We start from the raw sequence: 25,851 nt of genomic DNA on the forward strand, positions 1-25,851 counted from the left end.
ATTCCACAATAAGTAGGTTAATTGATATCATGATGGGTATAAAAGGAGCATGCACCAAAGGCTCAGTCTTTGCAAGCAAGGATATGGGTTGTGGCTTTATGGCAAAATTTGTGAGAGAATTGTTAGTCAATTCAAAAAGAAAATTTCTCAATGCAAGATTTTTGGTCTTTCAAAATCTATAGTACCGTATTTTTCGGACTATAAGTCGCACTTTTTTTCATGGTTCGGCTGGCCATGCGACTTATACTCCGGTGCGACGTATATATGGTTTTTTTTTTTTTTTTTCACCGCGGAATAACTGGAGCTGATGCTGAGTCTGACGACAGCCACGCAGAAGAAGAGGAAACGGCGCTTCATCTGCCGCTGGAGGCAGAGTTGTTCAGAAGCGACACCGAGGATGAGGAATTCAATGGATTTGCTGATTTGGAGTGAAATCATCAGCTTGATAAACTTGATTGACCTGTGTTTTATTATTAATGATAGGCCTATAGTTATTTAAATAAGTTATGTAGTGATTTTAGGCAGTGCTTAATTTGTGAAGTGGGAGGTCCCAGAACGCAGGAGGTGGGTGGGTCCGGCGACTCAAAAAAAAAAAAAGGTGGGGGATGGTTTCCTATAACTTTACGCACATGCGCTTATTGTGTGTGTAAAATAATAATAATAATAATAATAATAATAATAATATCAGACATTATGATCTTAGAAAACGCTTTAGTGACAAACAGTTACAGACAGTAATATGTCGTGATATATTATAAAATATTAATTTTTATTAGTCTATATATTAAATTATATATTACATTTATCTTCTAAAATAACAGACTGTACTCATCACAGCCGATTTATTTCACCATTGGAGATCAGATCACACAAGACATGAGTTAAATGACTCATTTTAAGGATTTAAGTAGGGGATTTAAAAGCGGTTGTTTTTTTTTCACTAGACGGTTGTTTTTACTACCGTACCTGTCTTTGGAGATGATATACCTATAGCCTACTTGACCTCTGATTTGATGAAATAAAATTCGACAAAAATGAAGAATGACACTCCTCGATGATGACTACAGCTTTAATAACACAGATGAAAGAGCCATGGGGTGATAATAAGCCCTACCGGTAAAAATATTCTAAAAGCAAACTGATTAATCCATCAGTAATAGGCTACTAATATTAGTTATAATAATAATATAGGCTATTAGTAATAACGATAGTGATAGTATTAAAGATAGTAGTAGATATTTAAAATAATCAGACTAGGCTACTTACAGGGCAGCTGCTCAGCTGTTCGTTTATTAAATAAACAATGCAGTCGCGCAGTAACCACGCGCCGCTTATCAGATAGAATCACAGATTCCATGGATAGAATAACCCTTCAAAAAAGTGCGACTTATAGTCCGGTGCGACGTATATATGTTTTTTTCGTCTTCATAATGCATTTTTTGGCTGATGCGACTTAAACTCTGGAGCGACGTATAGTCCGGAAAATACGGTACATAATATTGTGAAAAGCTTCAGGGAATTCAAGACGTCATTGTGTAAAGAGCAAGGTCAGAAACCACCACTGAATGTGTGTAACCTTCAAGCCCTCAGGTGGCACTGCCTGAGAAACCGTCATGCTAATGTGACAAATATAGCCACATGGGCTTGGGAGTACTTTGGTAAACCATTGTCACTTAACACAGTCCACTGCTGCATCCAGAAATGCAACCTGAAACTGTATTACACAAGAAGAAAGCCATTCATCAATTCTATGCAGAAATGTTGTTGATTTCTCTGGGCCCAAACTCATCTCAGATGGACCAAAAGACAGTGCAAACGTGTGCTGTGGTCAGATGAGTTCACATTTCAGCTTGTTTTCAGAAAAAACAGACATTGAGTTCTCAGTGCCAATGGTGAACATGACCATCCAGTTTGTTATCAGAGAAAGGTGCAAAAACCAGCATCTGTGATGATGTGGAGGTGCATCAGTGCCTACAGCATGGGTGAGTTGTATGTGTGTGAAGGTATCATTGACGCAGAGATGTATATTTGGATTTTAGAGAGATATATGTAGCCATCAAGGTGACATCTCTTCCCGGGAAGTCCATGCTTATTTCAGAAGGACATTTCAATGAGGCCTGGCACTGCCTCATTCTGCATGGGCTACAACAGCATGGCTTCGTAGACATAGAGTGCATGTGCTTGACTGGCCTGCTGCCAGTTCAGATCTGTCTTCTATTGAGAATGTATGACGCATTATGAAGAGGAAAATCAGACAACGGCGACCACGGACTGTTGAGCAGCTGAAGTCTTGTATCAAGCAAGAATGGACAAAAATTCAAATTTCAAAATTGCCACAATTAGTATCCTCAGATCCCATATGATTAAAAAGTGTTACGAAAAGGAAAGGTAATATAACACAATGGTAATAATGCCTCTGTCCCAACTTTTTTTTAAGTGTGCTGCAGGTATCAAATTCTAACTTCGTTTATATTTACAAAATACAATTAAATTGGTCAGTAAAACTATTGCAAATCTTTTCTTTTTACTTTTGTCAGTTAAATAAAAGTTCATATGAATTAACAAATCACAGATTCTTCAGGGTTAGATCTTAAGGTTTTTCTGCACTAGCCAGCCGGGCTAGTGGCTTGCAAATTGCACTAGCCCGCAGAGTGTTGCACTAGCCCGCTATTTTAAGCCCAATTCCTGTGACAATTGAAAGAATTTTAAATACTAAACAATGAACAAGTTGAAACAACAGAAGCTCCCAATTCAGTGTAACAAAACCAGTACTTTATTCAATCCATTATGGTTCTCATATGTGACTTTGTGTTTCAAACCATAATTGTCACTTTGAAGTATAAAAGAGGTAGTCATTGCTTACAGTTAAGTAGACTAGTACATGTAGTAATCTCGCAAAATGTACTAGAACTGAAATCATTCAGTTGCCTTAGACTGGGAATAAAACATAGCAAATTCTTATAGAAATGGACTAGAACTGAAATCATAAACTTATCTTGGACTAGAAAAGAACATGACTAATTCTTGTACAAGTAAACATTCCATACAAAAAATATTCATTAATTGTGCACATACATGTAGCAATACTGTCAGGGTAACAAACATAAATGAGATCTAATGGCAACATAGGAAGATACAAGTACATGATGGCAGTCAACTGAGAGTTACAAGTAAAATTAATTTCTGTTTGTTAAGTACAAACCACAACACTTGAAGAAATATCACAATTATTTTCCCTTTAAGGGTGGGATTATTCACTAAGTGAAAGTAAGTCACCAGTTCATTTTGCGTTCATTTCAGTTCATTTTGCAGATTTTGCGTGATTCAAGATGGCCACACCCATGTCAAGTTATTGCACTAGCCAACACGGGCTAGTAGCAGAGATTTTGCACTAGCCCGTGGCTATCTGCACTAGCCACGGGCTAGCGGGCTAGTGTTAAGACCTAACCCTGTTCTTGGTTTTATTTCATTTTAGAAAATATCCCAACTTTTCTGGAAATGGGGTTAGTAGTTGTGCAGTGCTGCGATATAACATATTGCCGATATTAATGAATCCACTCTAACATGCAACATTAGCCTCACTAATTTATGGATTTGCAAATACTGTACTTTTAAAAACTGTCAAATAGAACCATTTCCATTTTGATTTTGATTTGTGCTACACTTTATTATTCCCTCTTCCCTCTGCCATAAAGTTCTTGTGTACAACCCCAATTCCAAAGAAGTTGGGACACTGTGTAAAACGTAAATAAAAACAGAATGTAATGATTTGCACATCATGGAAGCCCTATCTTTCACTGAAAATAGTACAAAGACAACAAGACAAATGTTACACAATAATGGCTGTATGGTGGATCAGGGTAGACACTGCAGCTAATATAAGCAGATGTTCATTTCTGTACTTGTATAGCAAGGGTCCAGGGATTTATTTTTTTGGACAACATAATACTTTCCCTTTCAGTTAAGGTTTCCCTTCTATATCTAAAGATGTTAAGAATTACAGACAAAGTATCTCCCTCAGAAATATCTCACCAAATTTCCAGCATGAGCTGCATTCTTCACATGATTGCTGTGTGAATACAGCCCTACTTAGATAAGTGAGAAGACAGCCTTCATCAAACAAGTGTGTGTATCTGAAGCATTTGTGTCTGGTGTCAAGGTTGTTTCCTGTATGGACTTGGCGTGCATGATTGTTCAACGAGAGCATATTATCGGGCACTTACATATTTCCAACCCAGTGTTGTTTTGCAATTTTCACAGTAGATGTCAGCCACAGCATGAAGACCTGTCAGCAGCACTCTCTCCTCTGCTGGTCCACAACCAATATTTACCCTGAATGTATGAGAGAGAAAGAGGGAAAATCAAAAACAGAAAAATATGAGGCACAGATGAAGCTAATATTGCCTCAGCTAACAGATCATGTGAACCATTTGATTACATTCCAAAAATGCTCTAACTGCATTGAATTACAAAAATTACTCATAGACACTTACACAGAGTTGAAAAGATATGCTCTGCCTTGACTACCTTGAAAAGACTGCAAGATAAAAAAAAAAAAAAAAAACTGATTCAGTTGCCTGGGAAAATTTTGTCTTATTGAAGTAAATAGAAGTAAATTAAATATACTAATAAGAGAACATTCATAACAATAAAGCACTAGAAACAATTCTGTCATGGCTATACTGAAAGCTTTGGCAGATGGGGTTTCCCTGGGAGGATGCAAACGAAAGGGAAACCAGTAATAACAGTGGCCCAGAAGGTCCCTGGCCATATGGCCATGGATGAAAAGCTCCCAATTTTATTGGTGCTTCATTGGCAGGGCTCAGCTGAGCACTGAGCAAGAAGCTATTGTATAGCACTTGCACACATATTATGCCCTTTAGGTTAAAAAAAAAATGTCTCCAAAATGATTGTTTCAATTTCTATGACATTATTGTAATTTATTTTACATTTAACTCTAAGCGGGGCGGCACGGTGGTGTAGTGGTTAGCGCTGTCGCCTCACAGCAAGAAGGTCCGGGTTTGAGCCCCATGGCCGGCGAGGGCCTTTCTGTGCGGAGTTTGCATGTTCTCCCCGTGTCCGCGTGGGTTTCCTCCGGGTGCTCCGGTTTCCCCCACAGTCCAAAGACATGCAGGTTAGGTTAACTGGTGACTCTAAATTGACCGTAGGTGTGAATGTGAGTGTGAATGGTTGTCTGTGTCTATGTGTCAGCCCTGTGATGACCTGGCGACTTGTCCAGGGTGTACCCCGCCTTTCGCCTGTAGTCAGCTGGGATAGGCTCCAGCTTGCCTGCGACCCTGTAGAAGGATAAAGCGGCTAGAGATAATGAGATGAGATGAGATATTTTCATTGTTTAATTAATTGCACAGTATTTGCTCTGATTTTACCTGAGTTTAACATTTTTCTGCCTGTATGTGCAGAATAGTTTTGCCCATGTTAACTCTGTTTAGACCTTGACGAGAGCAACAGACTCTGACATGAAAGTTCATTGTGCATGTCAAGTGGAGAGTTGAAGGTGCAGGGAACTGCAGTCGACATCTGTGCTGTATACTGTGTCCACGTACCCTTCGTGTTAAAAGTGTTTTTCAGTATTAGACTTAAGCCTATGACAGGTTGCTAGCCTATGCTCTTTTTTTAATCTAAGACCTCTCTTTCTAAGTGTATTCTTGAAAACATTGCAAAGTTCTTTAACCTGATATTATTCATACAACACCCCAGTCTAAAGCTAAAGACTAAACCACAAACAAAAGTAGTACACTCATGGTAAACTAAATTAAAAACCTTTTGTTCAAATAATCTGTATTGCTGTGTCTCGAAGCCCTACTTGGCACTGGTTTATAATCGGCAGTAATTTCCAATTATTGCTGCTGTGGCCCACAAAACTCTGAGCAACAATCAGCTTCCCCTAATGCCTCCATGTGCTACAAATGTTTGAATGTGCCTCTCTCTCTCTTTCTCTCTCTCTCTCACACACGCAAGACTGTGTCAAGTTTTATCATCCAGCCATATTACAATACGTACGTGACTGGATGCATTGAATTAAAAAATATTTTTTAATCATGAAAAAAATGTGAGAACTGCCTGCTAAAAGCTAGCTACAGTTTGTTATTAAATAAACTTGTTAGTGTTGCAACAAGAGAGCTGTTAGTGAAGTAAATTACATAAATTGAAATAATTGAAGAATAACTTCTTCACCCATCCAGTGTGTTCTGGGTTGGGTGCCTTTTTTAGGGTTTCTTGGCTAAGTAAGTATAGCCGGCTAGCCACTCTTCTGCTGCACTGCTTTTAGTCATGGACAATTTAGAGTAGCCAATTAGCCTAACTGCATGTCTTTAGACTGTGGGGAAAACTGGAGCACCTGGAGGAAACCCACGCAGACAGGGGGAGAACATGAAAACTCCACACAGAAAGGCCCCTACCGGCCACTGGGTTTGAACCCAGAACCTTCTTGCTGTGAGGCAACAGTGCTAACCACTACACCACCATGCCACCCAACTAATAACTAGCCATATATAAAAAGTTATATATAAAAAGGCATCTTCCTGTTTCTGTTTGAAAGTTATTAGCCAGGTACCTACACTATAAGCCTCCTTAAAGTAAATGCCAGCAGGTAACTACACTAGATCTCACCTCCATAAAGATATGGAGGTGAGAGCTAGTGAAGTGGCCTGCTGGCATTTACTGCAAAAGAAAAATTGATCAGGATTTATAATTGTGGCAGCGGGGGCATGGTCAAGCGCCGGTCTGTGACAGGAGGGCAGAGTCAGGGAAGGTAAGTGGCAGAATCACTACACCTGACGGCAATTAACCTGTGTTTGTGTGTGTCTTCCCAGTGACCGCGCCCTATTTAAGGAGGGAGAGCGAGAGCAGAGGAGCTCATCCCGAAACCAGATGCCGGTTGTGTGTGTCTCTGCATTAACCGTATTGTTTTCACTGAAAAGTGTGGCAATAAAAGCCGTAGTGTACAAACCTGATCTCTGTCCTGCCGTCCTCTGTGCTCCACCCTTAGTGGGAACTGTTACAGTGGTGCTGAAACCCGGGAAGTGGAGCACCAGCCGATCAGCCCCATGGAGTCCTTCCCGTTCGCCAACCTGGTCCATGCCCTCGCCACAGCCCAGCAAAGCCAGCACCAGGCGCTCGTCACCCTCTGAAAGGAACAAGAGCGACGCTTCGAGGCCCTGGTGCTGGCCCAGCAAGAAGACCGAGAGGCGTTCCGGCACCTCCTCGCGTTGGCGGGGTCCACCAGCGCTCCTACTGCGGGCCCGTCTCCCCTCACCGTCACCAAGATGGGCCCGCAGGACGGCCCTGAGGCGTTCATCACGTTCTTCGAACAAGTCGCAGAAGCCTCGGGGTGGCCGATGGAGCAGCGCGCGGCGCGCCTCCTCCCCCTGCTAATGGGAGAGGCACAGCTGGCCGCGCGACAGCTCCCCGCCGACCGCCGGCTGGCCTACGCGGACCTCCGCCGGGCCGTCCTCCAGTGCGTGGGGCGCACCCCAGAACAGCAGCGACAGTGCTTCCGCATGTTGCGCTTGGAGGAAGTCGGCCGGCCGTTCGCGTTTGGCCAGCAGCTCCGGGATGCCTGCTGGCGGTGGTTGAGGGCCGACAACTGCGACGCTGAGGGAATCATTGACCAGGTGGTGCTGGAACAATTCATCGCTCGCTTGCCAGCAGGAACCGCGGAGTGGGTCCAGTGCCACCGCCCGGCGTCGCTGGATCAGGCAGTCGAGCTGGCGGAGGACCATTTGGCGGCTGTCCCGGCGGCAGGACAGCAGATGGCATCTTCTCTTCTCTCCTCTTCTCTCTCTCTCTCTCCCCCTCCTCCTGTGTCCCGTCCTTGCCCCATTCCCCCACCGCGGAGATGGGGGCTGGCACCACCCCAGCCGGCCCGCCGCACCCACGGTGCCCTCCTGTTTCTCCCTTCTGTGTCTGTCTCTCCCCCCCTCAGGTGAGTGAGCCCCAGAACACCGGTGCAGAGGGAAAGCCCAGGCCGGTTTGCTGGCGCTGCGGGGAGCCGGGCCACCTTCAACAGCAGTGCACGGCGATGGAAGTGGGCACGGTTCGGATCCCCGACGCGCCAGAGGCCGCCCTCGATCGGGCCAGAGCGTATCGCATACCGGTGAGTATCAAAGGGGATACATATCAGGCGTTGGTGTATTCTGGCTGTAATCAGACCTCAATTCACCAAAGCCTGGTGCAACACAAGGCATTGGGGGGAGCACAGGGGGTGAAGGTGTTGTGTGTGCACGGGGACGTTCACAGCTACCCTTTGGTGTCGGTCCACATTTTTTTCAGAGGGGAAAAACTTATAGTGAAGGCGGCGGTTAATCCTCGCCTTACCCACTCTTTAATTTTGGGGACTGATTGGCCGGGATTTCGGGATTTAATGACGCACTTAGTCAAGAATGGGTCCTGCCATTTAACGGGGGGAGGTCCCGGTGTCGCTTTGGCGGGAGCAGCTGTCACAGAGCCGTCTACGTCATCTCCGCGTCAGAGTGAGGAGCCGCCGGCCCCTCCTCTCTCTCTTGGGGAATCCCTCGCAGATTTCCCATTAGAGCAATCGCGAGACAAGACTCTGCGACATGCATTTGACCAAGTGAGAGTAATCGATGGTCAAACGCTCCAGCCAAACGCCACCCCGTCCTTCCCCTACTTCACGATTATGAAGGATAGGTTATACCGAGTGATGCAGGACACTCAAACTAAAGAGCGAGTCACACAGCTTTTGATTCCGAAGAGCCGCCGGGAATTGGTATTCCAGGCGGCTCACTTTAATCCCATGGCTGGACACTTAGGGCAGGATAAGACACTAGCCCGAATAATGGCCCGATTCTATTGGCCGGGGATTCGCAGCGATGTTCGTAGGTGGTGTACAGCATGCCGCGAATGCCAGTTAGTAAATCCAGCGGCCATTCCAAAAGCGCCTTTGCGCCCTCTTCCACTGATCGAGACCCCGTTTGAGAGAATTGGGATGGATCTCGTCAGGCCATTAGATCGGTCAGCACGGGGGTACCGCTTTATATTAGTTCTGGTGGACTATGCAACGCGATACCTGGAAGCGGTGCCTCTGCGCAATATCTGAGCACGCAGTATTGCAGAGGCACTCTTCCGCGTCATCTCCCGAGTCGGAATCCCGAAAGAGATTCTGACTGATCAAGGCACTACATTTATGTCATGGACACTGCGCGAACTGTATGGGTTATTAGGGATTAAGCCGATCCGCACCAGTGTGTATCACCCACAAATGGACGGTTTAGTGGAACGGTTCAATCGCACCCTCAAAAATATAATTAAAAAATTCGTAAGTGAGGACGCACGTAATTGGGATCAGTGGCTTGAGCCCTTGTTGTTCTCAGTGCGAGAGGTTCCCCAAGCCTCCACGGGGTTCTCCCCGTTCGAATTATTATATGGGCGTAAGCCGCGCGGCATCCTAGATATGCTGCGGGAAAATTGGGAGGAGGGACCTTCACAAAGCAAGAATGAAATTCAATACGTTATGGACCTGCGCGCAAAACTCCACACGCTCACCCACCTAACCCAGGAGAATTTGCGGCAGGCCCAGGAACGGCAAGCCCGCCTGTACAACAAGGGTACGCGCCTTAGGGAGTTCACACAGGGAGATAAGGTACTCGTACTGTTGCCCACTTTGAGCTCCAAATTGATCGCCAAGTGGCAAGGACCCTTTGAGGTCACACGGCGAGTCGGGGACGTCAACTACGAGGTGAGGTGAACGGACGGGGTGGGGCGCTACAAATTTACCACCTCAATCTGCTTAAACTCTGGAAGGAGGAGGTCCCCGTGGCGTTGGTGTCAGTGGTTCCGGAGAAGGCGGAGCTGGGGCCGGAGGTTCAAAAAGGGGCACTGACATCACGTACCCCTCCGGTCCCCTGTGGAGACCACCTCTCCCCGACCCAACTCACGGAGGTCACCCAGTTGCAGACCGAGTTTTTGGATGTGTTCTCGCCCCTGCCTGGTCGCACTAACCTCATAGAGCACCACATAAAGACGCCCCCGGGGGTAGTAGTGCGTAGCCGCCCTTACAGACTACCCGAACACAAAAAAAGGTGGTTCGGGAAGAACTTGAGACCATGCTCGAAATGGGCATCGTCGAGGAGTCCCACAGTGACTGGAGCAGCCTGGTGGTCTTGGTACCCAAGGCCGATGGGTCGGTCTGGTTCTGTGTGAACTACAGAAAAGTCAACGCGGTGTCTAAATTTGATGCGTACCCAATGCCTCGTATTGATGAGTTGCTCGATCGACTCGGCACTGCTCGCTTTTATTCGACACTGGATTTGACGAAGGGATATTGGCAGATCCCCTTGACTCCCCTATCCCGAGAAAAAATGGCCTTTTCCACACCGTTTGGTTTACACCAATTCGTCACCCTTCCGTTTGGGCTGTTTGGGGCGCCCGCTACGTTTCAGCGGCTGATGGACAGAGCCCTCCGCCCCCAAGCCACGTATGCGGCCGCGTATCTAGATGATATCATCATCTATAGTAATGACTGGCCGAGGCACCTTGAACATCTGAGGGCCGTCCTTAGGTCGTTGAGGTAAGCGGGGCTCACAGCCAACCCAAAGAAGTGTGCGATTGGGCGGGTGGAAATACGGTATCTGGGCTTCCACTTGGGCAACGGGCAGGTGCGTCCCCAAATTAATAAGACGGCAGAGATTGCGGCCTGCCCGAGGCCCAAGACCAAAAAGGGGGTGAGACAGTTCCTGGGGCTGGCTGGCTATTACCGTAGGTTTATACCTAATTATTCGGACGTCACCAGCCCGCTGACTGATCTCACTAAAAAGGGGGCCCCAGATCCGGTCCAGTGGACGGAGCAATGCCAGCAGGCTTTTTCAGAGGTAAAGGCTGCACTGTGTGGGGGGCCACTTCTACACTCCTCTGACTTTTCTCTCCCCTTTGTGTTGCAGACCGATGCGTCGGACATAGGGCTGGGGACAGTTTTGTCCCAGGAGGTGGAGGGAGAGGACCGCCCCTTCCTCTACATCAGTAGGAAGCTGTCAGTGTGTGAGGGGCACTACAGCACCTTTGAAAAGGAGTGTCTGACGATCAAGTGGGCGGTCCTCACCCTCCATTACTACCTGCTGGGGCGCCCTTTCACCCTCTGTTCGGACCACGCGCCCCTCCAGTGGCTCCACCGCATGAAAGATGCCAACGTGCGGATCACCCATTAGTACTCCAACCCTTCAATTTTAAGGTGGTCCACAGGCCGAGGGCTCAGATGGTCGTGGCGAACTTCCTCTCCCGTCGGGGGGGGAGTCGGCTGCGGGCCGGACGGCCGCCCAGCCTGAGTCGGGCGGTGGGGGTATGTGGCAGTGGGGGCGTGGTCAAGCGCCGGTCTGTGATAGGAGGGCGGAGTCAGGGAGTCAGGGAAGGTAAGTGGCAGAATCACTACACCTGACGGCAATTAACCTGTGTTTGTGTGTGTCTTCCCAGTGACCGCGCCCTATTTAAGGAGGGAGAGCGAGAGCAGAGGAGCTCATCCCGAAACCAGATGCCGGTTGTGTGTGTCTCTGCATTAACCGTATTGTTTTCACTGAAAAGTGTGGCAATAAAAGCCGTAGTGTACAAACCTGATCTCTGTCCTGCCGTCCTCTGTGCTCCACCCTTAGTGGGAACTGGTACAATAATATTTGGTATAATTTATGGTATTACACTGTGTGCACAATTATTAGGCAAGTGAGTACTCTGACCCTACCATTATTTCTATGCATGTTTTCCAACCGCAAGCTAGATACACTTGAATGCTTATTGGATTTAAGCATTCTCAGGTGGTATTTATTTGTGTAATGAGGGAGGGTGTGACCTAAAGTCATTAATACTCTATATTAAGGTGTGCATAATTATTAGGCAGCTTCTTTATCTCAGGCAAAATGGGCCAAAAAAGAGATTTAACAGACACTGAAAAGACTAAAATTGTAAAATGCCTATCAGAGGGATGCAGCACTCTTGAAATAGCTAAGCTATAGAAATGTGAGCACAGAACAATCAAACGTTTTGTTGCAAATAGTCAACAGGGTCACAAAAAATGTGTGGAGAAGAAAAGACACAAATTAACCGCAAAAGACTTGAGAAGGATTAAACATGAAGCTACCAGGAACCCATTATCCTCCAGTGCCACAATATTCAAGAACTGCAACCGACCTGGAGTGTCCAGAAGGACAAGGTGTTCGGTGCTCAGAGACATGGCCAAGGTAAGGAAGGCTGAAACACGACCACCACTAAACAAGACTCACAAGTTGAAATGTCAAGATTGGGCCAAGAAATATCTGAAGACAGATTTTCCAAAGGTTTTATGGACGGATGAAATGAGAGTGACTCTGGATAGACCAGATGGATGGGCCCATAGCTGGATAACTAATGGACACAGGGCACTTTGACTCAGACACCAGCAAGGTGGTAGAGGGGTAATGGCATGGGCTGCTATTATTAAGGATGAGCTAGTTTGACCATTTCAGGTTGAAGATGGACTTAACATCAACTTCCAAACCTACTGCCAGTTTCTAAAAGATACATTCTTCAAGCAGTGGTATGGGAAGAAGTCTGCATCATTCAAGAAGGCCATGATTGTTATGCAGAACAATGCACCATCACATGCACCCAAGTACTCCACTGCTTGGCGAGCCCGCAAAGGCCTTAAAGATGACAAAGTAATGACATGGCCCACTTCCTCACCTGACTTAAACCCTATTGAGTACTTGTGGCCCCTTCTTAAGCATGAGATTTACAGCGAGGGAAGACAATACACCACTCTGAATAGCATTTGGGAGGCCGTGGTTGCTCCTGCACAAAAAGTTGATCGTCAACAAATCAAAAAACTAACAGACTGGATGGAAGGCTCATGGCAGTTATTGAAAAGAAGGGTAGCTATATTGGTCACTGAATATTTTTGAAATGCTAGAAGTGTTTATTTGTTAATTCTGAGTTGTTTATTTGTTACACTGAAAATTAAAATAAACAAGTGAGATGGGAAACTTTAAGCTTTTCATTTAGTTGCATAATAATTCTGCACACTAAATGTTGCCTAATAATTCTGCACACTTATATATTCCCCTGAGAAGGCCTAAACTCCCCTTTCCTTTGTTAATCATTCTGGTTTTAGGTTTATTAACAATTTGGATTGACTGAGAGCACTGTATTTGTTCAACGATAAAATTAATCATCAGGAATACAACTTGCCTAATAATTGTGCACACAGTGTATATATTAACATGTTACTTTAATCATTTGCAGTGGAATTGTCACAAAGGTATTTATGGCAATTGTGGTCAGATTGTTTGATGGTTGTGCCTTAAAAGATTAAATAAATTTGTATAATTTGAAAAGTAATTTGTGTCATCACCATTTCTACTGCCATCCACCTGAAATGCAGGACAGTGTCAAACTTACCAATTTAATTGGACAGATTAGGGCAACAAATGTGATTTTGTTTTGCACATTTCCTCATCCCAGCAAAACTGTATGGTTATGGTACTGCCAGTACAACACATGACTCGTTTTTAGACATGACTGCAAGTGAGTCTAAAAATAAATCTAAAAAAGTAACTGTGCAGCTCACTGGTTTGAGTTAAGCACTGTGAGCTCTGTTCATGCACACTGCACAATAGCAGTCATTATGTTACAGAGCTGCTGTGAATATAGTTAGTGTGAAAATGTTGAGTACCAGTGTACTTCAGGCCATTTCGCTATTATTTTTTTACAAGTTCCCGTGGACCAAACAATGGCTGCAGGTCATGTGTAAACTCCAGATACAGTGGTGCTTGAAAGTTTGTGAACCCTTTAGAATTTTCTATATTTCTGCATAAATATGACCTAAAACATCATCCGATTTTCACAAAAGTCCTAAAAGTAGATAAAGAAAATCAAGTTAAACAAATGAAACAAAAATATTATACTTGGTCATTCATTTATTGAGGAAAATGATCCAATATTACATATCTATGAGTGGCAAAAGTATCTGGTGTGACCCACTTGTGCAGCAATAACTGCAACTACACGTTTCCGGTAACTGTTGATCAGTCCTGCACACCAGTTTGGAGGAATTTTAGCCCATTCCTCCGTACAGAACAGCTTCAACTCTGGGATGCTGGTGGGTTTCCTTACATGAACTGTTTGCTTCAGGTCCTTCTACAACATTTCGATTGGATTTTAAGGTCAGGACTTTGACTTGGCCATTCCAAAACATTAACTTTATTCTTCTTTAATCATTCTTTGGTAGAACGACTTGTGTGCTTAGGCTCGTTGTCTTGCTGCATGACTCACCTTCTCTTGAGATTCAGTTCATGGACAGATGTCCTGATATTTTCCTTCAGAATTCGTTGGTATAATTCAGAATTCATCGTTCCATCAATGATGGCAAGCTGTCCTGGCCCAGATGCAGCAAAACAGGCCCAAACCATGATACTACCACCACCGTGTTTCACAGATGAGATAGGCTTCTTATGCTGGAATGCAGCGTTTTCCTTTCACCAAACATAACGCTTCTCATTTAAACCAAAAAGTTCTCTTTTGGTCTCATCCGTCCACAAAACATTTTTCCAATAGCCTTCTGGCTTGTCCACGTGATCTTTAGCAAACTGCAGATGAACAGCAATGTTCTTTTTGGAGAGCAGTGGCTTTCTCCTTGCAACCCTTCCATGCACATGATTGTTGTTCAGTGTTCTCCTGATGGTGGAATCATGAACATTAACATTAGCCAATGTGAGAGAGGCCTTCAGTTGCTTAGAAGTTACCCTGGGGTCCTTTGTGACCTCGCCGACTATTACACGCCTTGCTCTTGGAGTGATCTTTGTTGGTCGACCACTCCTGGGGAGGGTAACGATGGTGTTGAATTTCATCCATTTGTACACAGTCTATCTGACTGTGGATTGGTGGAGTCCAAACTCTGTAGAGATGGTTTTGTAACCTTTTCCAGTCTGATGAGCATCAACAACGCTTTTTCTGAGGTCCTCAGAAATCTCCTTTGTTCGTGCCATAATACACTTTCACAAACATGTTGTGAAGATCAGACTTTGATAGATCCCTGTTCTTTAAATAAAACAGGGTGCCTACTCACACCTGATTGTCATCCCATTGATTGAAAACACCTGATTCTAATTTCACCTTCAAATTAACTGCTAATCTTAGAGGTTCGCATACTTTGCCACTCACAGATATGTAATATTGGATCATTTTCCTCAATAAATAAATGAGCAAGTATAATATTTTTTGTCTCATTTGTTTAACTTTTAGGACTTGTATGAAAATCTGATGATGCTTTAGGTCATATTTATGCAGAAATATAGAAAATTCTAAAGGGTTCACAAACTTTCAAGCACCACTCTACTAGCTACAATTACATTAACAAGCAAAAGAACCCCCCCCCCCAAAAAAAGAAACTGAAAATTTGATTCGATCCAATTAATTTCCCCAACAGTGTTTTGTTTCCATTTCTCTCCATCTGCCTTTTCCTTTTAGCATTTTTTTGTCCCAGATAGGTACATTTCATGTTTAGCATTTCTTCATGATCTTCTGATGTTAGTTACAGTAGTTACCTCTTCTTTTTCTATACATAAACCTCTTTGCCAAATGATAGTATAGTAGTTCTTTTTTTTTTTGCATATCTATTTTAAAAATCCTGTGGGACCACTTATAACACTTACAGTGGGACATGGCCCTGACAAAGAGGCTATCGTTGATCATCAGTAGTCCCTTGGGTGAAAATTCTTTAATGTATTGTTGTTATTTTCCATTTTTAACTTAATTAATAAATTGCCAAAATAAGTAAATATGATGCTGGTCACAGCTAGCTAACATAAGCTATGCATGATTGAGTTTGCTAGTCAGTTAATTGCATGGGCGATTGCTCTAAGACAATGAGGGAGGCTCAGCCTCCTCTAAAAATGATGAACATCGTGTAGGATGAATTGCACTAGGCTTATGTTATAGCCGACCTTATAACATTGCTATTTCAGATCCAGAATCATATAAATATATGTGCTCAACCCAACTACAGTGCGAAATCATTCCGTTATAACTTTAATGCGTGCGTGAGTTTTTCCCCCTCGTGACAGCGTGATGCAGCCCAGCCTCAGTGGATTGGGAGCTATGTGCTTGTCAATCTCAAAATGCAAGATGATTATTGGACAAATACTGCGAAACCGCCCGCCCACGGAGTCTCACGGACTCCCAGCCTCAATGGACTTCAACGGCATTTGGGAGCTATGCGCTTTTCAATATCAAAATGCAAGACGGTTATTGGACAAATACTGCAAAAACGCCCGCCTACGGACTCTGAACCTCACAGTGGGAGGGACATGGCAGTTTCCGCAAGGAGACTGGTGATTGGTGAAAGCGGCCGGATATTTTCATTGATTGACAGCTCGTTTCAACTATAGACAGGCAGCGGTACAGTGTTGCCAGATTGGGCGATTTCCCGCCCAATTGGGCGGTTTTAAGTGCATTTTGGCGGGTTTTGAACATATTTTGGGCTGGATAACGTCAGCAGTATCTGGCAACATCAGTTCAGTCCCATGCGGATTCGCAAGTGCTGTGGTGTATTGTAAGAGATCAGCTTACATTTTGATTTCATTCATTATATACGGTTTCTACCAGCTTTTTTAGTTTGTATATATTTTCATTGTAAATAAAGTGTAAATATAGTGTTGTCAAGTTTGCTATCTTAGTTCCAGAAATTTCGTTTATTTGAGTGACTGGACTTGAACTTGAGGGGGCTAGTCAGCTAGCAAGAAAGCTGCGCACGGATGCCAAGCATTGCTGATTTAATTTTGGCGAAGCCATTTGCCAGTCTTCCTTTCAAGGAAAAAATTAAAATTAAAGACCAGGGTAGACCAACGCCTCAAATTGACTTGGTGAAAAAGGTAGGGAATAATACTCATTCCTTTCAGCTCTCCTGGTACGAGAAAGTGAATTGGCTAACAGCAAGTGACCCACATCAACAACAGTAAATAGGCTACTTTAGTAATATGTCATGGATGGACCAAAAATATAGAATCTATTTAAAATGTTTATGCTGAGTATATTCTATTGGAATATATATTTTTCTGGATATGAATTAAACACCGCTACAATTTGGAAAACATTTTTAAACAAAAACACAGCCGAGGTCAATTTTTAAACAACATGCCACAATTTTAAAATATAAAATGTTAAAATATACCCCTCCCCCCCAACACCACCATCATGTATATTGGACAGTAGGCTAATGGGCCAAAAGAACCTGTTATTTCACAGTTTGTGACCCTGCCAACAATCAGCCAGATCAGAGGCAAGAGTATGGGCAAAATTGATGTGTTTTTTCTTTTAAAATCTGGAAATATTGTAACCGACCAGCCTCCCCTGTTTGAAAGACTACCAGCCGCCACTGGTTAATTGTCATTCTTCCTTGGAATTATGCCAATTTCAATAAACAAAGCTCATGGCTAAGACCAAAACATCTTACTTCAAGGAAGTTATAGCCAGCCTATTTGTGTGTTATTGTTCATTTATTGCACAAGTTTATCTGACTATTATGGGGTTGGTTGCTAACCTTAGTGGGGGGTAAAATGATCAGTTTACAGTCATTGCCTGAATTATTGGCAACCTTGGTAAGGTTGGGTAAAAAAAAAAAGTGACGGACAGCACTGTCTCTATGAATGAGGTCTCTGTTACAATGTAACTGCTTTCCTATCAATGTATCTAGACATGTTTTTGTTGATTACTATATAAATAAATATCTTAAACCATAATTAAAGGCTATCACCATGATCTGAATTTAATATTCCCATCTGCTTATTTAAATCACAATCAAAACAAAAAAAAGGACAAAACAATAAAAAAGGGCTAGTACCGACCTTGGAGATAAGCTCGTCGTGGTTGGCCAAATGAGCTCTGCAGTGGATACAGCTGTATGTGCGATGGCAGTTGGGTAAGTAGGCCTGAAAGGTCTTAGAGCGTGTCATGGCAGCAGTGGCAGGTGAGACAGCACGGGGAGCGCAGTGGGAACGGCCGATCAGGCATGAATGATCATGGTATGGATGCTGGCACCAGAAAGGTTGGTTTGAGTATTTCAGAAACTGCTGATCTCCTAGGAATTTCGCACACAACAGTCTCTAGAGTTTACACAGAATGGTGTGAAAAACAAAAAACACTGAGTGAATGACAGTTCTATGGGTGGAAACACTTTGTTGACAACAGAGGTCAGAAGAAAGAATTAGAATCTTTTTACTGTCATTGCACAGAGTACAATGAAATTGGTTAGCAGTCCTAACGGTGCATTGACACAACAATTTACCAAATAAATAGCTGCGTGTGTATATATATATATATATATATATATATATATATATATATATACACACACATACACACTTTCCACACCCACCCACACACACACGTGCAAGGAAGAAATTGTCCAACATGAGTACGTAACTGAAAATGCACAGTACAATTATTGGCAGCTGAGATGTTGCATTGCAAAAGAATGAATGAGGTAGTGCAGGTAGGCATATACATTCAATGCACAGTAGTGCAAGTAACTATTGATTAGTAGTGTTCAGTTCACGTATGGTTATGGGGTAGAAGCTGTTTGTAAGTCTGTTGTACGAGATTTGATTGACCTGAAACATTTTCCAGAGGGCAGTGTGTTAAGCAGATGATGTCCAGGGTGAGAAGGGTCTTTCGGTATTTTGGCTGCTTTGCTGAGACAGTGGGAGGAGAAAATGTCCTCCAGGGAAGGCAGTGCACAGCCGGTGATCTTCTATGTGGTGCTGACCCTCTGAAGGGCCTTCCTCTCTGCAGCTGAGCAACTGGCATACCACATGGAGATGCAGTAAGCCAGCACATGGTCAATGGAGCAGCAGTAGAAGGATATCAACAGCTTCTCCTCCAGGTTATTTTTCCTGAGGATTCTCAGGAAGTGGAGTCGCTGCTGGGCATTTTTGACCACTGCGGTGATGTTCATGGACCAGGAGAGGTCCTCAGTGATGTGTGTGCCCAGGAACTTGAAATCAGGTACTCTTTCCACACATTCCCCATTGATTAAGATCGGTTCTGGGTCTGCCTTGTTTTTCCAAAAACTAATAATGAGTTTGTTTTTCACATGTTCAGGATGAGGTTACTGTCTGAACACCACACTGCTCGTCTTCTGGAGATGAGACCAACCATGGTGGTGTCATCCACAAACTTAATAATGGTGTTGGTGGGGTGGATGGGGGTACTGTTATATGTGTAAAGGGTGAGGAGGGGGACTCAGCACACAGCCCTGTGGTGCACCAGTGCTGAGTGTGAGAATGGGGGAGAGGTATGGGCCTATTCTCACAGACTGAGGACAGTTGGTCAGGAAGTCCTTGATAGATGGATTGAGAGAATCCTTGATGGATTGAGAAAGTCAGTGAGTTTGGTGACCAGTCTGCTCGGGGTGATTGTGTTGAATGCAGAGCTAAAGTTCATGAAGAGCATCCTCACATAGCTACCCAGGTGTTCAAGGTGGGACACTGCAATGTGAAGAGCTGTGGCAATGGGATCTTCTGTGGACCTATTTGCTCTGTAGGCAAATTGGTGTGGATCGTAGGTGGATGGGAAGCTGGCTTTGATGTACTGCTGGACCAGCCTCTCAAAGCACTTTGTGATGACCGGAGTGAGTGCAATTGGGCGGTAATCGTTGAGGCTGCTGATGAATGCTTTTTTCAGCTGGGGGATTATTGTAACAGACTTTAGGCATGACGGAACGATGGATTTGGACAGGGACATATTGAAAATTGTTGTGAAGACCTTAAAAACCTGGTCTGCACAGTCTTTCAGAACCCTTCCTGTCACACCATCTGGGTCTGCAGCTTTCCTTGGGTTTACTGTTCTGAGCACATGCCTCACCTCATGTTCTTGCACAGTGAGGGTGTAGCTGCTGTTGTAGGTTGATGGGGGTGTGAGGGCTGCCTCAACAGTATTCACCTCAAAGCAAGCAAAGAAACAGTTGAGCTTTTCTACCAGTGAGGCATCACTGACAGCAGTCATGCTGTTGCTTTTGTAATTGGTGATCTGTTGGTTGCCCTGCCACACCCACCATGGGTTTTTGTTGTTGAATTGGTCCTCAATCTTTCTCTCGTGAGCTACTTTGGCATCCCTAATGCCTCTTTTCAGGTTGGCTCTTGCAGTGCTGTTTAGTGCTCTGTTACCGGACCTGAAGGTAGTGTTGCATTCCTTGACAAGAGTCTTGACCTCCCTCGTCATCCATGGCTTCTGGCTGGGGTACATCCGGATGTGTTTGTTGACTGTGACATTGTCAACACGGGTTCAAATGTAGGAGAGTACAGTGGAGGTGTATACTTCCAATCCCTCATCCTCAAAAATGTCCCAGTTAGTCCTTCCGAAGCAATCCTGCAGCTGTAAGGGAGCTCCTTTGGACCATATCTTGACAGTCTTTAAAGTGTTGTATGTTGGGGTTAGTAGTATAGATAGGTGGTCTGCCTGGCCTACATGTGGTAGTAGTGTTGACCTAAAACCATTTTTAATGTTTGAATAGGCCTTGTCTAATGTGTTTTCTCCCCTGGTAGCACATTTGATGTAGTGTATGAATTTGGGGAGTACTGATTTTAAGTCTGCCTGGTTGAAATTGCCAGCTATGATATGAGCTGCATCAGGCAGGGGCGCCGCCAGAAATTTTGGGCCCCATGAAAGATTAGAATTTTGGGCCCCCCAACTTTGCCCAGCCTCATCACAATTGCACTATTGTCATTATTTGACTTTCGATAGCCCATGGACCTTGAGTTTGTGACTTTGTTATTACATTTTATGTATTAGCCAATGGTTGAAACCAATGGTTTAGAACGTGTGAACATTCCACACACGTAACCATGTCAAACACTTGACTGGTGTCCGTTATTAGTGTAACGGGTTTATTTTTTTCCACTTGCCATTGTGTGTAGTGGTGGGGAAATTCTGCGCTGGCCCTTTAAGAGCGCAGGTAGTTATGGGAACGAGGCGCTGGTCTTTTTCAGTTCGTTTTGGAAATAAAGCGCCAATGCCATTGGACGTTTGCAGCCCGTCCTCAGCAGTGTATTTGTGTCTCATTTCTTCAGAATAAAAAGACTGGCGAACAACACAACGCAATGTCTGTTACATTAGCAACACTTTAATCTAGCAAACCGTATATGGCGCTCGCTCATTAAAAACTTCAATCCTAAAGCATTTATGGGTTGTATTGCTGCTTACCTCCTTCTCCAAAGGGGGGTTCAGTGGTTTGGTAGGGCGGAGGTCCCCCTGAGGCTGAATCTGTGCATATTTAGGGCACCCCATTAGTTATGAAACTGGTTATTAACACTAGTTATTAGCACCAGCATAACGTAATATTTCATCTTGTTTATCACACAAGTCAGTTCAGTTATTAAAATGAAAAAAGTCACTGTACAAACTATAAAAGTGTTCTCTTGATAGGCTAATCCAACCACGTTCATACTGTTCATTTACCATTCACTAATATTTTGAACACACATGTGAGCGATAGCTACCTTTCTTTGGGAAAAACTGAGTGACCAGTTGCCTGCCTCTCCGGTCCCTCTCAGCTTTCAGCTGCCTTTCTCTACGTTTTTGACAGCCACTCTTCATATTTAGCGATCATAGACTGTACGCACTCCACTGCTGGCTGGCTGCTGCACCGCGACACAGCAGCAAGTAGCGTTGCACTGATCAGCACACAGATTTAATGCATCGCGCTTCTACCAGAACTGAACCGTACCATTTCGCAAAAGGGGGAGGGTTAAATGACAATATGTTGAAGAACTCAAGAAATAGACAACCTTGTTCAATTAGCTCATTTTACCAGATGGAATATTGCATTGTTGTTATTTCAAAAGTCTTATTAAAATCATTAAAAGCATATAATCAGCCCCTTAAAGGGCCCCATGGCAGTGCTGGGCCCCTAGAATTGTTCTAACCTTTCCCCCCCTTGCGGCGCCCATGGCATCAGGGTAGGTGCTTTGCTGTGCATTGATAACATTGTACAGGTAGTCTAAGGCTAAGCTAGTGTTAGCATCTGGTGGGATGTAAACAGCAGTGACCGTAGCCACAGAAAACTCCCGCAGGAGGTAAAAAGGCCTGCATTTAACCGTCAGGTACTCCAAATCAGGAGAACAGTGACTGTGTATTATTTCGGTGTTTGTGCACCAGCTGTTGTGGACGTAAATGCATAACCCCATTCTTTGTTCTTAATGGAGTCTTTGTTCCTGTTCCAGCGAAATGCCATGTGGCTTGCTAGCTCTATGGCTCTGTCTGGGATTAGTGAGTGTAGCCACATCTCTGTTATCAGCAAAATGCAACAGTTCTCAATGAATTTGTTCATGGAGATCTGAAGGTTCAATTCGTCTATCTTGTTGACGATGGATCTGGCATTGGCAAGAAACATGCTGGGTAGTGGTGGCTTATGTGGTTGCTTCTTTAGCCTAGTGAGTATTCCAGACCAACAACCACGCTTTTGTTTCCTGTGTCTCCTCTGCCTCCGTTGCTTGCCGGGGCCGACAACAATCCACGGAGAACCCAGTGTCCTGGCTATCTCCTCTGGTATATTGTGTGAGTGCAAAAAGTCACTCGTAACTGCCTGGTTACACTGTAATCCGAAAAATAGCAGATCTTGGCAATTGTTGGATGGATTTGCATGACTGAATTTAGCACAGATACTCAGACACATGAACAAAAACAAAAACACAACTTCCGGGTTTGGCGATGTGGGGGTGAGACGCGTTCTACAGTGCTCCCAGTGAACTTGTGAAATTATATTGTTTTAACATCGCTCTGGTCTTAAATATTTGTTTTTGTGGGATTATACATTGGTGAGACAAAGGTTATTGCGTTTTTAGGGTACCTTTGAAATGAGTGGCAAATCGAAATCTTTGCAACAAACTCCGTCGACACGACAGGCTAGTCTGGCTAGCAAAGTTTCAGCTATGGCGGAGGACAAGGCTAGTGGCAAGGTGGCTGATACTGTATCAATGCCTCAACTGGTGACTGAGCTAGCTAAGCAGAGGTCCGTTTTAAAAGAAGACATTGCCACGTTGATTCAAGAGTCGCTAAAACCACTCCAGACTGCTGTGGATGCTATACGGGACACAGTAAATTCGTTCCAAGCCAGGCTGACATCAGCGGAGGCTATAGCTGGTGAAAATTTTGAGCGCTTGAACACTGCTGAAGCAACCATTAAAACTTTGAAATTAGCAAATCAGGAATTGTTGGATCGGGTTGACGATCTGGAAAACAGGTCACGCAGGTCGAACCTGCGAGTTGTGAATATTCCGGAGGGCAGCGAGACTGGCAAAGACCCCGTTAAATTCATGGAAGAGCTACTTATGGAATGTATGGGGTCGAGTGTGTTCACTGCCCTGCCAGAACTGGAGAGAGCTCATCGATCCGGGGCTACTAAACCGGCGCACGGGAAGCCTGCTAGAGCATTTGTGGTGTGCTTTCGAAGTTTTCAACAGAAAGAAGCAGTGCTGCGTTGGGCAAGGAACCATGAGGTTAAGTTTCATGATGCTAGCCTCCGATTCTACAATGACCTGAGTGTTACCTTAGCGAAAAAACGCAGGGCTTTCAACGGAGTTAAACAAGCGCTGTATGAGAAAGGGGTGAAGTTCCGCCTGATTTATCCAGCCCGCCTGAGAGTGACTCTGGGAGAAGAGACGCTTACCTTTGAATCACCAGATGAAGCACAGGAATTTTACAACAAACGCATTCGGTCCAGTAAATGAAAGGAGGTGATGGACAGTATGCGTCCTGGACTGTACGATAACTAGGTAGCCTACTCTGTTGTTATCCTGTGCTTTACTTAGTTTGTAAAATATATGACACTTTCATAATGATGTAAATTGACATAGGGGAGTTTTAGTGTAGATAATGTAGTTCTTAAAGGATGTTCACCGGGAAGGCATGTTTAGCGAGCCTGCAGTTTATCCCATTTCGGGATCTAGACATAGGCAGTTTATGCGCTATGGGTTTCAGTTTGCTTTGGTTTTGTTGTAAGGGGGGAGGGGGGTTAAGGGTATGGGGAAGTGCGTCGGGGTTGTCTTTGTGTGTCAGTTTTGTTGGGTACATTTAGCCTACCAGTGTTAAGTTTATTATGATGAATAGTAAGCATAATCAAGACTTGGGTGAAGCTGTCAGGTTTATAAGCTGGAATGTTAAGCGGATGAATGGGCCTGTAAAGCGAGCAAGGATATTTGCACATTTAAAATTTTTAAAAGGTGAAATTGTTTTTTTGCAAGAGACTCATTTATTGGTAAAAGATCAGTTTAGATTAAGGAAATCATGGGTAGGTCAATTATTTCATTCAAAATTTGATCATAAGTCTAGGGGAGTGGCTATTCTGATACATAAAAAAGTTCCTTTTAGCCCAACAAAGATAATAGAAGATTCACAGGGGCGATATGTTATTGTATTAGGGTCTTTATATTTTAAGCCTGTCATACTGGTGAATGTATACGCTCCTAATTGGGACGATGAGAGATTTATGGAAAAAGTCACTGCATCCATACCAAGTCTCAATTCTCATTCTCTCATTTTTGGTGGAGATCTAAATTGTACAATGATTCCATCTTTGGATCGTTCCAACCCAAAATCTGATTCTCCTTCTAAAATGGCGAAGAGACTGTCAATGTTCATGGATCAGGTGGGCTGCACTGACCCATGGAGTTTCTGTTTCCCCTTGAGCAAGACTTATTCTTATTTCTCCCATGTACACCATACATATAGTAGAATTGACTATTTTTTCATTGATAGTGCAATGCTATCTTTGGTTTAAAAAATTGAATATTCATCTATAATTGAATCTGACCATGCCCCGGTACTTTTAGACCTCTCCTTGTCGCACAAGCGAATGGAGTACACTCCTTGGAGATTGGACACCTCTTTATTAAAAGATAAGAGATTCTGCCAAATTATTTCATCTGCCATTGATGATTTTCTTAAATTTAATAGAGGCGATGGTGTGTCTCCTACTATTTTGTGGGAGACACTTAAAGTCGTTATTAGAGGGAATATTATCTCATATAAATCCATGGTAAATAAAAATAATCGTGTAGAGCAAGAAAGATTGATCACAGCTATACAGGTGATAGATTGCAAATATTCAACCTCCCCAAGCCCAGAACTTTATAAAGAAAAATTGGAACTGCAGGCCAAGTATGAGTTATTGATGTCAGAAAAAACTGAAAAGATGTTGCTGAAATCACGGGGCATTATGTATGAACATGGGGAAAAGTCAGGACGTCTTTTAGCCCACCAGTTAAAAAGCAGATCATCTGAGCAGCATATTTCAGGTATTAGGAAAGAGAATGGGGAACTCACAGTTGATCCTGTAGAAATTAACGATACATTTCAGGCATTCTATTCCAAGCTGTACTCATCTGAAGCTCCCATAGACAATGTTGTTATGGATCATTTTTTTAGTAATCTGGATATGCCTAAAATTAGTGCAGTTAGTAGAGCAGAATTAGAATGTCCAGTTACACATACTGAAATTGCTGATGCAATTAGGACCATGCAAAATGGTAAGGCACCGGGCCCGGATGGGTACCCAGTTGAATTTTTCAAGAAATTTTCTGAGCAATTAATTCCACTTTTACTTGACATGTTTAGAGAATCAAAAGCTAATGGAACCTTGCCTAGGACATTGACTGAAGCTTCCATAATTCTATTGTTAAAACCAGGGAAGAACAGAGAGGAATGTGGGTCTTATCGCCCCATTTCTCTCCTCAATTGTGATGTCAAGATATTGGCAAAAGCACTTGCACGTCGTTTAGAGAAAGTTATGCCAGAGGTGATTTCCCCTGATCAAACAGGGTTTATGACAGGTCGTCATTCTTTTTCTAATGTGCGTCGCCT

At 43.8% G+C, this 25,851-nt stretch overlaps 1 protein-coding gene across 1 annotated transcript in view; it reads right to left on the reverse strand.

Annotated features, from left to right (window-relative positions):
• The window catches only part of ypel2a (yippee-like 2a), a 35,305-nt gene extending 17,204 nt beyond the window's left edge, over nucleotides 1-18,101 (reverse strand). The window contains exons 1-3 of the mRNA XM_060909282.1: nucleotides 17,841-18,101; nucleotides 4,494-4,537; nucleotides 4,224-4,332 (exon numbers count right to left, since the gene is read on the reverse strand). Coding sequence (XP_060765265.1) covers nucleotides 4,224-4,332; nucleotides 4,494-4,537; nucleotides 17,841-17,948 — 261 coding nt within the window. The 5' untranslated portion in view covers nucleotides 17,949-18,101. The remainder of the gene's footprint in view (nucleotides 1-4,223; nucleotides 4,333-4,493; nucleotides 4,538-17,840) is intronic.
• Between the last annotated feature and the right edge of the window lie 7,750 nt (nucleotides 18,102-25,851).

Source organism: Neoarius graeffei, chromosome 25 (genome assembly GCF_027579695.1).
Source record: "Neoarius graeffei isolate fNeoGra1 chromosome 25, fNeoGra1.pri, whole genome shotgun sequence".
In the NCBI taxonomy this organism is placed as follows: domain Eukaryota; kingdom Metazoa; phylum Chordata; class Actinopteri; order Siluriformes; family Ariidae; genus Neoarius; species Neoarius graeffei.